This window comes from Trachurus trachurus (genome assembly GCF_905171665.1).
Source record: "Trachurus trachurus genome assembly, chromosome: 21".
Taxonomy (NCBI): Eukaryota; Metazoa; Chordata; class Actinopteri; order Carangiformes; family Carangidae; genus Trachurus; species Trachurus trachurus.
Window position 1 is genome coordinate 6,186,245 of NC_139899.1, and position 16,689 is coordinate 6,202,933.

General features: G+C 45.2%; 1 protein-coding gene across 1 annotated transcript; it reads right to left on the reverse strand.

The window, feature by feature from the left end:
* Positions 1-409: 409 nt before the first annotated feature.
* On the reverse strand, positions 410-16,065 carry ubxn4 (UBX domain protein 4). The gene is made up of 13 exons (XM_083996564.1): positions 15,788-16,065; positions 15,162-15,264; positions 14,368-14,396; positions 13,818-13,936; positions 11,171-11,357; positions 8,850-8,937; positions 6,870-6,924; positions 6,604-6,768; positions 4,715-4,842; positions 3,855-3,957; positions 2,979-3,110; positions 2,616-2,851; positions 410-1,193 (listed from the first exon to the last, which is right to left on the reverse strand). Exons 1-13 carry the CDS (start codon positions 15,867-15,869, stop codon positions 1,055-1,057), a joined length of 1,566 nt encoding a protein of 521 aa, XP_083852690.1. The 5' UTR covers positions 15,870-16,065; the 3' UTR covers positions 410-1,054.
* Positions 16,066-16,689: the final 624 nt, after the last annotated feature.

The following is a 16,689-nucleotide window of genomic DNA, read 5'->3' on the forward strand; positions in this document are numbered from 1 at the left end:
CTACAACTGCAAAGTGGAACAACAATTTAAGTCTTTTGTAATTATGCAGTGTGTCTCTAAGGGTTGACAGAAGTTAGGCACTACAACTTACAGCTTACAAAATGTTACTTGCCCTTGGGGGCCCCCCAATGGTCACAGGGCCCCAAGCAGGTGCTTAGTTGGCTTCTGCCTTGGGCCAGCTCTGTGTCTGGTCAGTCAGACTGTTTATAGGTGTATGGGCTTTCACCTGCAGTGTTTTCATGTTCAAGTCAATCGTTACACACACTTGGACTTGCTTCAATCAGTGATGAACTGTTAAGATGCCCTCATGATGACCAGCCAACCGTTTTTATTTCAAAATAAGAGCACAACAATTGAAGAGAATGAAGTGTGTGACAAAGACTACCAAATAACCAACAAAAACTCAGAGTGTTTCTGAAAAACAGGAGGCTTTCATTTTATTGTTGAAGAGGAGAGTTACAGCAGTCACTCACTGTCATCGAGCAGAAACACATAAGCCAAGGTGTGTGTATAGCACCTGGTATACAGTCCTCCTTCAGTGGCTGATGAAATATTCTAAACATCTCAGACAAAAAGTCTTCATTCTGCTGTTAGATCAGAATCGACGAGTCGCTGGCAATGAGCAAATCACATGTCAGAGTTAATATTTTCTAAATTGCAGTGAGTCTATGACATACTGTGAAGCCAGGCTCAGATTCTAGCATCTTCAGCTCTTCATTGAATCTGGTTTCTGATCATAAGAAATAAGAACAAACTTAATTTGATGTTGAAGTCAATGATGCGTCTGACCACAGAGAAGATGCTGGTGGAGCCTTCACAGTCTGTGACCTGCTGTAATCTAAACACAGTCATAAACTCTGGGCTCCAGCTCTGGTGATGATTATTGATCTGGCCTGCAGGCAGGGAGCAGGCGGAGGCCCAGAGCACAGTAAGACAGAGGAAACTTAACATCAGCTCTAAGTGCAGCAGAAACCTTCAACTGGTCAGAACTAATTCACAGCAGAAGAGCGAAGGGGGGTGGGGAGGTGGGGGGGGCGGGGGTTCCAGGAGAGCGCTACATCTGTTGGGTGGAGTTTCCGTTCCAGGTGTTGTTGTCATCCTCACTGTCCTCCTGAGTCCTCAGTCGGCAGATTTTACCCTCCTTCTTGAAGTGCTTGGGCCGCTTCTCTGCAGTAGTCTTGGACAGTGTTTCTCTGAGAGGACACACAGTGGGAGGTTGAGGACACACACAGACCAGTAGCATGACGGAGCACCAACCTGATCAATACTACCACTGTCGCTATGGCAATCTGAGCACTGCAGCTCAATGAGCTATTGGTCACACCAGACCAAAGTGAGACTTCACAGCCACACTGGATCTACATGAACAGAGTCACTTTAGCTTTAAGTATCTTCTAGGCTCATACTAAACTACTCATATATTATAGATAATACATTTCTCATTTCTGTGATGAATCATGACAACACAACATTAGCTGACCTGAGATGCTGACCTTTGACCTTTGACCTTTGACTGCAGTCTAACATGTGAGACTTGATGTTAGGGCCTGTTCATACCTGTTTCAAATGTGTCTCCAGTGACCAATTGTGAATGGATGGCCTGAGATGGAGAAGTGCCGTTTTTTACAATCTGGACCTTATTCCTGGCATAGAATACAGTCTTTTACTCACCTATATAACTTTGGTGTCATTAGGAGTCCTTCAGACGGTATTTAGATCCATTCCAGAGCCGCATATATTAATATAGTGGGAGTGATCGGGGCACCGAAATGCAGCCTCTAAATAACAGAGTATCTGCTGCGAAACTCGTTCATTTCACCAATATGTTGTTATGATTCACGAGTGCTATTCCCCTTTGAGTCTAGAGTTTCCTGTTATCCTCATTCAGGGTCTGTAGTTTGACCTACTGACCTCTGAACTGGATGATGTCATCTCTGAGGCACAGTCACTCTGCCTCTTTGTCTATATCATTTTTTAACTATAATATCCCTGGCTAAACACTACTGTTCTGTATAGAACTGTTTTTGCGACGGTCTTCTTGTTTACCTGGATTTTGCTACTGCTAGTTTTGTGCAACATGGCTGAATATTTGTCAGGTTTTGAGGTTGTGGATGACGACTTTGAACATGATGGACGTCCTACCATTTGGGCCGGAGTATACGGATGAAGAGCTGTTTGAAAGGAGGGTGTGGAACATCTGGCCAGAGAACAACAAAGTGCTGCACGTCTGCGAATAGATGGTAACTGGTGGTGTTGCTGTGGAATAGCACTAGTGAATCATAACAACATATTGGTTAAATGAACGAGTTTCGTGGCAGATAATGTGTTATTTAGAGGCTGCATTTCGGTGCTCCGACCACTCCCACTATATGGATATACACGGCTCTCGGATGGATCTAAATATCACCAGAAGGACTCTTAACGACACCAAAGTTATATGGGTGAGTAAACGAGCGTATTCTATGCCAGAAATAAGGTCCTTGTAAAAAATGGCACTCCTCCTTTAATGCAGGTCTGAAGAGGATTATCTGATGCAGCCCTCACTGTGTGGAGGTGCTGAAGCTGGATGGTGGTGGATGTGTGTGTGTGGTCAGTGCACACTGACTGTCCCTCACCTCTTCGTCTTGTCTGAAGCTGCTGAGGAGGAAGAGGCGGTGTAGGAGGAGCTGGACTGCTGGGTGGGGGCTGGGGATGCTGCTCCTGCTCCTGCTCCAGGAGGGGGCGAGGCTGGAAACAGGAAGGAGCTGAGGAACCTCCACACAGCCAGCAGAGGGTAGAGGATGGTACCCAGGATGGCCCAGATGCCCCCCTCAGAGGACTGGATCACTGTGTTGGCTGGCCTGCCTGAACGCTGAGGGAGCACAGAACCAGACACACCGGTGTAAGGAACACTTCAACACTCCCACTCCCACACACGAGGTCAGGGGAGCAGGCTCTGGTCCATCTGGACTCATGTGACCGGCTGCTGCTCCACTCACCGGTAACAGGACGATGGAAGCACTTGGCGCCAGTTCCAGCTCCTGCAGGGTCTTGTCCATGTCTTCTTCTGTGAACTCTCGCCGGGGGAACATGGTTGCCAGGGAGAAGTTCCTGTAGCGGTTTCCCACCTCCTGAGACAGGAACACTGAATATTTAGCAGTGGCTCCACAAGAAGGGACAGAGTTACACAGGCTGCACCTCAGTCTGCCGTCAGTTCACTCACACACCTCATGGAAGAATGTGAATCAGCTACAGCCCTCTACCACCACTATCATCATCATCATCATCACCATCATCATCATCATCATCAGCTCAGTGGCCAAAGTAGATGATATTGCTGTCAAGTTTTAATGTAGCTGTGTTTCAATGGATCCCCTCAGACAGTCCCATCAGTGTTTGTGTTCAGTGACATGGGGTTGGCCTCCCATGCTCCAAATGCCAATACGAAAAATAACAGTAGCAAAACCATCAAAGGCCCTTTGTGGACATGGATTATAAATGAAATGATGTGTATAAAATGAAAAAGGACAATCACATATCATATCCTGATCCAACCCTAAACAGCAGGGTTTTCTGGGCTGCTGACAAGACATGTATTGTTTACTCTTCTTTGTGGGACACAGTTCTCTTCTCAACAGTCAACTGCTCTGTCTTCCTGTATAGTTCATGCAGGCACATAATGTAACTGTTCAAGCCTGCCTCTATTTAATACTGACTAGGAAGGCCAAAGTGTGTTCATGGAACAGGTTGGACTGAAGTCCTTCTAGGCTACAATATAGAACGTCTCTGGTTGGACAGAATTCAAAGTCAACATCAATTCAGACTGGGCTCAGATGATGTAATGCCTGTCAGATCCACGGTGAGGCGACACACACCTGAACGGCAAACTGCCGGGCCTCCTGCAGTCTGCTCTGTGACGGGAACTGGTTGGTGAATGACGAGCCATCTGGGAGGCGGAACTGGATGCGGGCTACAGTGCTGAGGTGACACACAAACACACACACAGTTTATTAATATTAATGATGAGTGTTGTGGCTCAATCTTAAATGTGTTGATGTTACTACAATGATGGTCCTGTAGCGTTAGAACCCAGGTGATCATTATCTTTAGCATCATAGTTGTTGTTATTCATCCTCTGTTGCAGCCCAGTGTGCACTGAGGAACCAGAAAGATGAAACCAGACGCTGGCACACACATTAAGACCTCACACCACAAGACCCACTGCCTCCAAATCTGACACAGTCTAACTTATTGGCTCTTTATAGTTATTAAAGTTAAACAGGTAGCTAACCGTTAGCCCAGCTAATCTCTGATAACCATGACTAATTACAAAAATGTGCACACATAAATAGTAATGTTTGTCCAATCATTGGTTTTATAGACTTTACAAACATCAGATTAGTGTAAACGGCGATATAGTAACATGAAAAATTAGATAGCGAAACTCTCGTCCGTCACTATTGTTCTCATGCTGGTTTTCTACCCAGAAGTAGTTGTAAACAACAAGGCGATTCGTCCTATCTTTGTGCTGTTTAAACAGTGGACACACCAACAGGAGCATGGTTCAAAGAGGCTGTGCATAATCTCTGGATTATCAATGGGAGTGTTTTGGGCATAACATTCCAACCAGTTTACGTCTGCAAAGCCATTTTAGCCTAAAGAGGATCACTACAAACCAGGCCTGGAGAACACCAGTTACCACTGTCACTCTGGAAACATGACCGGAGCTCTGTACCTTCTCTCCCTGACCACGGCCTCCCTCCTGGCCTCCTGCTCTGCCTGTCTGGCCTGCAGCAGCGCCTCCCTGGCAGCCTTCTCCTCCTCCTGGGTTTTGGCGTAGCGGACTGCTCTGTCGGCTCGGTCCTGCAGGACAGGGGGACAGAAAGCTTGTGTCAGGGGGGGTTGATGTGGCTTGTGTGGATAAAAGCAACATGTAGCTGTCTGCACAGATGTGGTTCAAATGTGGTTCTGCATTTTGTCTGGAGGTCCTTCATTTTACATACAGGTCACAGGTGTTGAGTTGAGTGTCTGGAGTGTCACAGTGGACGGCGTTGGGGCTGATGGTGATTCTAACTGGTGAAGTGCACCAATACAAGGACAGGTGAGTACAGGTACAGGTGTGGAGCTCTCTGCAACCAGCCATTACCAGCTGGAATGAATGGGCAGGTAGAGTAGGTGTTGAAGTTAACACATTTCCCAGTCTACTTAAAGCCTGTAGTACTGGAATGTGATTGATGTATCTGTGGTTCTGTTCAGAGAGTGAAGACCTGGATTTGTTTCAAGAACCTGTACCTGTCTACTAACATACCAAGTATGACATCAACTTGACTTTGTAGCAGCTTGGAACAGTGATGTGGTGTATGTGGGAGAAGCTATAACACTGACTCAGACTCACTTACCTCCATTACAGAATAAACTCATCTAGAACTTCAAGTGACTGTTATGAAATATTATAACAGTTTCATTCCTTTGCTTCTGAAGAGGAGGATTCTTAAACACATTCAAACTGCACTGAGCAGGTGATGTGAGGATGTTGTGCAGAGTCAGACATGGAAATAGCCACATGTGTCACAACAAGAATGTCTCATTATGCACAGTAAGATTACTGGACACACTTAACTGCCCCATAATGCATTGCATCTCTTCAGACCGCATGTTGCCTCAAATAAGGTCACAGCAGGTTGACCAACAGGTGTTGGTCAGCTGAATCACATCCTAGTGCAAACAAGTGATATATTCACTCTGATCTATACAAAATATCCACCGGCCCTCACTGTCACTGTAGGGGAGAGTGAAAAGCATTCTGGGATACTGGCTGTATAGTCCCAAGTGAGCCGGTAAATATGGTACATTTAGAGGGATAGTTCACCCAAAATTCAAATTTCACTCATTATCTACTCACCCTCATGTCGACTAAGGGCTGGGAGAAGTTTCAGAGCCATCTGTACCTTCTCGGAGTTACAGGGGGGCTCGGCGCAGTACTGCATGTCCATATGACGGTAGCGAATGGAGCTCACTTTTCTTCGTCCAAAAAGACACACCAAAAAACATCCAAATACCTCCATACTGCTCGTCTGTAATGTCCCTCTTGAATTGAAGCCCCGACATGAGAAATTAAATAAGTATATGTTTTAAGCTTGTTTGTAGCGGAAGCTCCCAGTGTCTCAGTTCACTGCTCTGCCTGTGTCAGTGCAAATCGCGCTGGCGGAGCCGTGAACTGGGTCGCGCAAGATTCCGCTACAAACAAGCTTAAAATATAGACTTATTTAATTTTTTTTGGAACAATTTCTCATGTTGGGGCTTCAATACAAGAGGGACATTACAGACGAGCTGTGTGGAGGTATTTTGGATGAGGAAAAGTGAGCCCCGTTCGCGACCACAGCACTGCTGCACGGACCCCCCCTGTAACTCTGAGAAGGCATGGATGACTCTGAAACTTCTCCCAGCCCTTAGTCGACATGAGGGTGAGTAGAAAATGAGTGAAATTTGAATGTTGGGTGAACTATCCCTTTAATGTAGAAGTAATCGGCCCATCCATTGTTGTGTTTGTAGAGAGGCGCTCTGAACACAGTTGGACACTGCTTTTCATTTCATCCCAATTTAAAAGTGTTAAAGATGAGTTACCATGGCAATCTGCTGTTTGACCCGCTCCCTGGCAGCCTTCTCCTCAGCTTTCTCCCTGTTCCTCTCCTCCAGAAGGCGCTTGGTCTTATCATCTTCTTGTTTCCTTTTATAGTCCAGCATGTCCTTCCCCATCTTCCTGCGCTCCATCTCCTTCTTGATCTCAGTCTGAATGAAAGGCAGCAACACACACGGGGCATTTCTTTGTATTCTACACATTACTGTGAGTTAGCAACACACACGCACAATAAACAAATTGAGACACTCACCTCGTCCTCTCCTTTCTTCTTTTGCTCTCGTCTCTCCTCTAATTTCTTGGTTAACCTGACAGAATGACAGACACACGTCACATTCACCATAACATACAGTCATCATAACTATAACTGCACCATAATGCATCAGTACTATATTTCCCTCTAAGCTGTTGATCTCTCCTTGTCACTGATGTCATATAATACTCATCTTTGTGAAGCTGCTGTTATACAGCTGTTGGCACTGTGCTGATGGTACACTGTGTGTGGAGCTGCTGCTGTGAGGTCAGATTGTAGGCATCTTAACCTGGGTTCTAGGGCTGCTTGATCATGGCAAAAATCATAATCATGATTATTTTGTTCAGTTTATTCAACCCATTGACCTTAAAACGACACATTTAGTAGTGAAAAATCAGGATGACACACCTCCACATACCGGGATGTGTATGGTTAAAGGGACCATCTAGCGATCAGGTTGTGTATCGCAACCAACTCAATCCTATTATTTATGCTGCATTCACGTGGAATCGGGCAGATGGACGACAGCCGCTGCACAGCAACAGGATAAACAAGTGGTCAGTCGGCAGGGGCAAAACCAGACACACGTGACAATATGTCGTTATGGCGAATCGGCGATGGCCCACATTTTACCGGACCTCTCTCATCGACATAAATGACATCCGGTTAGTTAGCCGACTGCCGTCTGCCTGACTTCACCTGAACGCAGCATCAGTGTGACCCTCCATCCTTCCTCACTCTACACCACAGTGATGGTTTTCAGTGAGAAGCCGCATCCATCGTTTCTCCCAGAGCCGACTGCTCCGATGAGTCAGTGTTTCCGTGGTTACCTACAGTCACGCTGCCACTGAACGTAAAAGATGGCGGCACAACATGGCAGCCAGCACTGAGCTCACCAGCTCTATGTAGTAGTGCTGCACGATTAATCTAATCGCAATCGCAATCGCGATGTCACGCCGAAAGAGTGCAATTGGCGATTTAAAGTACATAAATGTGCGACCGCGTGAGCCTGTAAACGGGACTTTAACTCCTGTAGTGTGTGGAGCAGAGCCGCTAATGTGTGCAGCATAGCAGACTCCGTCAGTAGTCATGTGACCAGCAGGTCTGATCACGTGACTACCCAGCTGGCAGACAGCGCTCCGTGTGCTGCAGGACCGTCTCCCCGTGATTACAGCAGGTGTGGAGCTTTAGCGTCACGGAACGAACTGTGTTTTCCTCCGCAACATGTGCAGTGCGTTTAAAAAACGAGGAGGTATATGCCTGTTGAGGCGAATGACCAGAAAGCTCCGGTGTTTGGTTTTCTTTTAACTGTCTTTTTTATTTATTTTTTATTTTTATTTTACGGTAACAGTCACACATTTGCCGTCTCCTCTTGTCCGTTGTGTGTGTGTGCGCGCGCGTGCGTGCGTGTGTGTCTGTCTGTCTCTGTGTTACCTGTGTACTATGAGAGGAGGGAGGGGGGAGAAAGGCATTGTAATAAATGATGGCATCGCAGTAGACTATGAAACTGCACAAAAAGTTACCTATTTTTATTTAATACAAAGATACTGTAAAAGAAACACTTATTATTTGAGAAATACACTCCTAAAATATGGTTATTTCCTGTGCTGTGCTTGATAATCAAGCAAATAGATAATTTACAATATCGTAATCGCAATCGCAATCGCACATTTTTATCAAATCGTGCAGCACTACTATGTAGATATGAATGGAAGATTCAAAGTTTACCAGAACTCTTCAGTCTGTTGATGGAGGGAATTACTGATTCATCAAACACAGACTTTGGAGATTTGTGTGCTTTAAGATTTTGTCTAATACTGCTGTATAATGAAGGGTTTTTGTAAAGGGCCTTACTATGTCTGCAGTGATCATCTAATAACTCATGTGTTGAGGTGTTTTCTCTCTTGGCTGCCATGTCACTTCATTGCCAACACCCCAACACAGAGCTGGTGTCCTATCTACGTGTACGTGTGACCATACCTCTCCACCTTGGCATCCAGGTTTTCTTCACTCTGTGCACTCTGAGCGGCTGAAGGGCGGCCGTCATCTGCTGGGTTTGACAGAGGTTCTACGTGGAACAGGAACAGAGAGGGGAAGCACTGGTTTATGATACCATGGCACAAAGCAACTACAAGCTGCTGCAGTCATGCCATAAACTGTATGGCCCCACTAACCCCTTCAAGACTGCCTGCTTTCACTTTCACAATGATGTAGAACTCCAAAAAATTGTCAGAGGGCTCCTGTAATGAAGCAGGGATTCACCCAGCTGTCACTCAAAGAGACCACACCCTTAGTTAAGCAGAGCGTTCAGCTTTAATAAAATTTCAACTAATGAGTTAGATAAAACATGTTTTTTTCTGTTGTGAGGTTCAACATTTTCACAGTGGAGTCTGTGGGGACCGACTCACTCTAGTGGTCATAAGAGGAACTGTAGTTCTGGGTCCTGACTGAGAGCTGAGTGATGATGACTCTGATTCTCACTCTCACTGAAGCCTTTTCACATGATCAACAGATTACCATCATCACTATGATTGGAAACATCATTTCTGGTGATGAGTGACTGCAGATTATATCAGCAGCACTCCCATTATACAGTCCTCTCCTCCAGTTTGAAAGAGAACAAGACTGTGTATTGATGCTACACCTCTTTGATCATATGCACCATTCAGTACGTTTACATGACACTTGAAAAAACCTACTGCCTTAATCCGACTATAACTGGACAACTGAAGCTCTGAAGGCATGTAAACGCCTTAGTCCGACTAAAGTCGGAGTTCTCCAACTCCAATTAAGACACCCAGATAGTGCGATTGGAATTCAGTTTTCTCCGTCATGTATACGCCTTAGTCGGACTGAAGCTGGACAATGCATGTGCGCATGCTCCACAACAGTAGAGACGGCACCAAGTGGAGCAGAGAAGCCGCCCAAACCCGGCAAAGTAAAGAAAAAAAAAACCAACGTCAGCGCCGATTCAATGCATTTCACACAGCACGACCAGCAAGAGTGTTTTATTTTTTTTAAAAAGAGGGCGAGAGAGAGATTCTCAGCGTGAATCCTGGTGGGGTCATTGGTAATGAGGCGTCTTTCTAATGACTATAACCAGATCTACATATCAAGCAGAGGTCGTATAGAGAGATTATTTGTTTACCAACACAGCAGGTGCATGCGCAACCTGACTGCACAAAGAACTGGTTGTCGGGGTTACCTTGAAGTTTACTCCATGGATGTGGTTTACTCAAAGTGGTGTTAGCTAGCAACGTTGTCAGCGTACTACAAACAGTTTATCACCTACTGATAAAAGTGTGTCTTTTATAACAGCAAAAAAAAAAATCAATCATTCTCTCAGGATGGAGGATCAAGTTGCTGATCTGCACAAGCCACAGACACTCAGAGCGTAGCATCGGTCATCGGTAAAAACAACTATGTGCATCCCTACCTACAGCTATTTAACAGACAGTCGTGTTCAGGACATACTCTTCAATTATAAAATGTCGTGGCTGTGAGGACTGAGGTGCTGCCTAGTCATGGACAAGGGAAGAGGACGGACATGTCTAAAGTCTGGGTCATTGTAAACAAGGAGAACAACTGCACCTGACTGCGAACTGGCTGGGTATGTCATTTAAAATAATATAACGTTAACTAATCTTAGCTTGCTTTCTATTACCATGTAACCTCATCTTCAGTCACAGTCGTAAACATTTCACAACTCATTCGCTGCAGCTATACAGCTGTGCCTGCGGGCCTATCCAGCTTTATCACCATTCAAACCAATGTGTCACATTATGTTGCTCAAAATTAATCTCCAATGCACTATTTTCTCTCTTGTTTGCCTTGAAAGGGGTGCGAGTTGACGGTATTCTGTAAAACTTGTGCTTTTTGTTATTTTTATCAACACAATTAGTGCAACCAACAGCACATGATAGTGGCTCTTGCTGCTCTCTTTCTGCAGGCGACATGCGCAGTAGAACGCCGTTCGGGCTAGAGTGACGTAGACTGATAATCCCTCTATAAGACCTGCCTCTAAAAATGCATATTACCTACTGCAGGTAAATAAAGTCCCTGTCCACCTGAGGAGCTGTAAAAGTGACTCTGAAAACCCTCCTGATGATGTGACAGAAACTGTTTCAGCCAAAAAGAAAAGTCTGACACCGAGTCAGTCTTCATCACAGTGCACCACTCGCACATTTGTGTTTACAGGGCTGACCTCAGGCCTGCTGCCCTCCTTCTCCTTCCTGATGATCACTTAATGAGGAGTAAAAGAGTCCAGACCCAAGCTGTGGTCTGCCTCTCAGTGAGCTCACCTTTTGCTGTTCCTGCTACCGCTGCAGTCTCTGTGGCTTCTGCTGCTGATCTTCCGGTCGCCCCTGGAGCCGAGTCTGGAGCCGAGCCTGGACCAGGTTCTGTGGGTGTGCTATTATTGGGACTGGTCTCTACAGAGGGACTTGCCTCTGGTGACGCTGCTGCACCACCGATCTGCTGAGCATGCATCTGTAAGAAAATGGGGAAAGTTATGACATAATGTTTAAAAGGATGTCTTCACCTCTGGGCCTGTAGTCTTCTCCCTTCAGCTACACACGTTTCATTCCTCTGAAAAGTTGGCTCTGCACGTCCTTGAAAATTAACAGTGATCAATGGCGTATACCCACTTATATTTCAGTCAGTATTACTAAAACCTACTTCTAAATTCCCTCTGATGCGCATCATTCAGTAGTGTCTGTAAGCTTGTCATTGGTCACAGTCACAATCACGACAGCAGCATGGTCTTCTCTCCCATGGACACAGGCACCTTTTCATGCTGCGTTACTTCTATAGACAGCAGTACTCCGTCTCCACTCAGTGCTGCCTCCCAAGCCGTTTAGCTTTGACTGACAAATTAAAGACTGTGTTGCGTCACCCAGGACAGCTGGACACACGAGAGCACTACAAACTCAGGTGATAACAGTAAAGTGAGATTCAAATGTAAACAACAGATCACTTTCTGAAGTTGATTTGCTGTTCATCATTACTCTGTGATTATTTTTACCTTCTGTTTGTGACACTGATACACTTCTCCTCTGATAATTATAGTATAGTTAATATGCCTAGGCCTTCGGTTTTTTTGCGGGACAGTATGGACTTTTTTTTTTTAAAGCTGATTGGCAAAGATCTTCTCCAAAAAAACAAATGGACACAAAAATGATGTTTCACGTTAAAAGTCTGCATTTCTCCAACAGCTACAGGACGCTGGGAGGGAAAGAGGAGCTGGCTGTAGATGCTTTAATGTCTGGCACTGAGGGAAACCCCTGGTCTAACATGGTGGATGACTTTCCTCCCATCTGTGTGTTTTTCGGTCGTGAAATATTCTCATGCAGCGGACTAAAATAAATATTCTCATACACCTCCTTCACCACAGAAACAGGATGCTTGTTCACAGCTGCCTGCTCACCAACGGAGGAGGAGGCTTGTGTTACTGTTGCACACGGCCTGATTGATTCCTGCACTTTCTGTCTTTGACAAGTCCTTTTAACTTGCGGGGAAATCAGCTCATAGAAACTGTATGATGGAAAATATTAATGGTATTAAAACCTTGACCTTTTCCTTGTGGTGTGTGGAGAACGGAAACCGGCCGGTGCCTGATTTACACAGAGTGACAGAGACATTTGGAAGCATCTGAAAGTTGTTCTATGATCAGTACAGTTAAATCTGCACCTCTGTCTGATAATTGCGTGGCCTATTGTGGATCTGGGGGGCATTATGATAACCTATGACCAAGAGAGAAACAGTAGTGACCAAAGCAGCAAGCAGCACTTGAATGAATGATTCTTTCTCTCTCTCTCTCTCTCTCTCTCTCCCTCTCTAGGCATGACAAGTACCGTTTATTGTATCTCACTGTGGAAGTGTTTCCTTTGATTTAAACACAGCAAGTCTCTAAGGTCAGGTTTTCCTCAACTTAAAAGAATATTTCAACATTTTGGCAAATTCGCCTATTGCCATAATCTCTATAGTCTTAGGAGTAGGTTCATTATCTTTAATTGTCAGTGCAAACTGTTTTTAGATCAGCGGGGCAGAGTTAATACAACGGAGGCTCACGGTATTTCCACGTTTCCCTCATCAAACAAAATAAGCAATCCAACAAGTCCAAAATGCTCTGGTGGACAAGTTGTGACCTGCACATTCACCACGCTATGAGATAATAACATAATCATGTAACATTACGACGCATGAAGCAAATACTCAGAACTACTTGCGCTTTTGAAGTCACTCTGTCCAGCAGCCGTGTCTGGAATGTAGTTCCGGCTACGCATTTGCCTCGAAAACAACTCTGTCTCATAACGTTCCATGATTTTATGTAGTGAATGTGCAGGTCACACAACTTGTTGGATTTTGTATTTGATGAGTTTGATGAGGGATAAGCAGAAATACCGCGCGCCGTGCAGAGCTCACGTCTCTGCACCGCTGATCTAAAAACAGCATGCACTGACAATTAAAGGTAATGAACCTACTGGGATGATGGCAGTAGGCGAATTTGCCAAAATGTTGAAATATCCCTTTAATAAAGTCAGAAACTGTCTTGACATATAAAAGGACAACAATTCATGCTCATACTCTTCTGTTCAAGAGCTGCTGACATGTTTTGCTGAAGATGCTCGACAACACTAGCAGCTCAGATGTTGAGCTGATGCTAACCAGATGTGATGTGTAGCATGTTCACCATCTCAAGCCAGAATGCTCGCATAAGACACAACATCCAACAGCAACTGATAGAAGTCACTGTTGTGCAGGTTGTAAAGGGGTTGAGGGTTAGTACTGGACAAATTTAAACATAAGCCTTATGGTGGTGCTACAGGAAAAGCTAGAGAGTCATTATGATGTGTGATACATCCTGAGGGGCCTATGAGTGCATCTCTAGATAGAAAAGATACAGTGGTGAGCCCCCTCCCTCTACATTAAACTGCACACAGTCTGTACCTGTTTTACTCTGTTGATTCTCTTCATCAGTTCTTCAGCAGACACACTGCCGGCGATGACCTCCAGAGGTATCCCATTCTCTCCTATGAAGAAGCTGGAGGGTATGCACACCACGGGGTCTTCACAGAGGGGACGGGTTAAGGAACAAGCTCCTAGTACTGGTAACTCACACTTTGTAAGCCTGGCAGTCTGCAGTAGCAGCACTAGAATGAGTAGCTACAACACAGGGTCCGCTGAGGCCCAAGGAATCCTACACATCAGTGAATCTGGTTAAATTGAGCATTGTATGATTATGTGGGCCTGCACCAACTTTACAAACACACAGATTTCAACAATTTCCAGTCTCACACTGTTTAGGCTCTCATAAAATATTCCTTTACTGCTAGCCTGCTCCATGGTAATCTGTAATGTTAGTTTGGGTATCTATAGACCCAGCAAGGCAACAAGTAGTGAAAGAAGCAGCTTTCCTCACAGTAGAGTGAATAAGTGGACTGGAACTGGAAGCCCAATGTTGCTTCAGCCAACTACTTACAACGACAAAAAAGGATACAGATCTGGGAGAACTGCACACATGTCTCACTGTGGAAGGAAGACACAGCATCATTCGGTGAAACTCCACATACAGTGTGGTCAAGAGGGACAGGTTGTTGGGAATTAAATGACAATAATAACAAAATGAATGAACTCAGAAAACTTGTCTCGACCTATAGAGCAGCAATGTTTCAGTCAGAAGTATAAGCAATTTTATGATTTTTAGATTATTTGCACATTTGGGATTATTTATATTGTTGAGATGATCAGCCAAACTGAAGCTTAAGACCTATGAATTGATCTGTAGGAGAGATTGCCGCAGTAAGTGGCTTCATTGACAGTTTCTCTCAGCAGGTCAGTACTACAGAGTAGTAAGTAGCCTATATGGCGATTACTTACAACAAGGAGTCAGACTAATAAGTCTATTGAAAGATGAAATTCTGATTAGTGCCATCTAACCTAAACGCTGTCTTCCACATCAGAAATGATGTATTTCCTGACATAACGTCTAAAAAACATTTTGTGTCATGTCAACACATTGCTACTGTCCCATACACAGAGGGGCGTGTATGTTGTAATGGAGCTGGGTAACTTAAACCTGAAGAGAAGTCTCACTATTCACATGAGATGACATTATTCAGTGAGAGCAGAGACCCTGTCCTCCGTGTTGGGGCTCCGGTGCCACTGTTTTCAGCAGACTGTCACTGTATCAGGGTGTACGTGTAGTTAAGTCCTGTGGGAGCTCCTGAACACTGTGGCCTCACCTGCAGCCTAACATCATACTGTGTCTAACTGAAGTCAAGTCATCAGTACCTCTTGGCATCCACCCTGATGGCCACACAGCAGCGGAGTGCTGCCTCCGAGACCGTCTCATCCTCCCAGCTGGACGTCAGCTGTGCGGACTGTGGGTCCTCCCCTGTAAACAGAGATGACAGCTCACTGACCGCTCATTTACCATGGTGACACATCATGGTGGAGCGGCTAACAGCTAACAGTCTATCTGTGATACATGACCCAGGTCAGTGTGATGACCTCAGGTTACCTGGCTAGCCGTCGCCCCCCGCCCCCCACGAACCGGCCATCCCCGTAGCGTTCCTGTCAGAGGCTCAGTGAGTCATGACGGGGCTGTCAGCTCGGTTAGCCGGCCTGACGTTAGCCGCTACTGCTGCGAGCTGGACTTCATCTGGTCAGACTGTCAGTACGTTACACGGACCGGTAACCTGCAGGTCCAGCCAGCACTGTGTCCAGGACACTGGGCTAATAACGTCGGGGTGAATACGCATCGACACGTCTAGTTTCTTTGACAGCCTGACAGTTTGGTTATGCTAGCTGGCTAACGGCCACGTACGACGGCTAGCTGGCTAGCACCCAATCACTTGTTACATACAGGCTAGCGTTAGCACGCTAGCTAATGGACACATACACATAAACAGTGTTACCTGTAATGACAACGACAAAAACGAAACTCTTCTCTTTCGCCAAGTTAATGGCATCAGGAATGGAGCCGTCAAACCAACGCATGTTGTCCGGCTGTGTTTTCTCTGCTCTGCTTCCCTGACGCTGTGAGCCGCTGGGCTAACCGTCACATCGGCTCATAAAGCCTGGTAAGCCCGTCCTACACCGGAGCCTCAGCAGTCAGCACCGAGCTGTGTCCTCATCAGCTGGGGGAGGCTCAGGTGACCCAGCGTCATCTCACACAGTGCTCTCATCGACAGCCTCACATTCACACGAACTGTTTACATGCACTGTTTACAAAAAACTACAAATCAGAGAGGGAGCCCGTAGGCTAACACATAAGCCACTGGAAAAACACAATGTCAAACTACAAAACAAGATCCAATGCGGGAATAGCAGATACAATATCATGGAAAGGTTCATTTAATTCAAATTGTGAAACTCATAGGCTATAAGATGCACTCGATGTTAGATCGAAATATTTAATGTTATATTAGGCTATATAATAATAATAATAATTATTATTATTATAATAATAATATAAGGGTTTTCTATGGAGTTTTTCCTCAGTCGATAAGGACAGAGGATGTTGTTAAGATGCCATGTAAAGCCCTTTGAGACAAACTGTTTTAAAAACGGGCTATAGCCTACAAACAAAATTGCCTTGCCTTGCCTTGCCCTTGCCATTTTTATTGTAGCCTAGCGAATGATTATGGCTTTTGGCACCCAAGATTCTGTATCTCAAAAATAGCCTGTTGTGGAAAAGTTTACCATTGTAACCGAATGGTGTCACTCTAATCAGCTTAACTCGAAACACCTGCAAAGGTTTCCTGAGCCTTTAAATGGTCTGGTAGCGCCACTATACTATCGTATAGACCGTTTCAGA

Excerpts from the sequence above, each read along its gene's own strand:
- ubxn4 (XM_083996564.1), bottom strand. The coding sequence starts at position 15,869 with ATGCGTTGGTTTGACGGCTCCATTCCTGATGCCATTAACTTGGCGAAA. Across the intron at positions 15,265-15,787 it reads TTTTGTCGTTGTCATTACAG|GGGAGGACCCACAGTCCGCA; the intron begins GTAACACTGTTT and ends CTCTGTTTACAG. Across the intron at positions 1,194-2,615 it reads GCTTCAGACAAGACGAAGAG|AGAAACACTGTCCAAGACTA; the intron begins GTGAGGGACAGT and ends GTGTCCTCTCAG.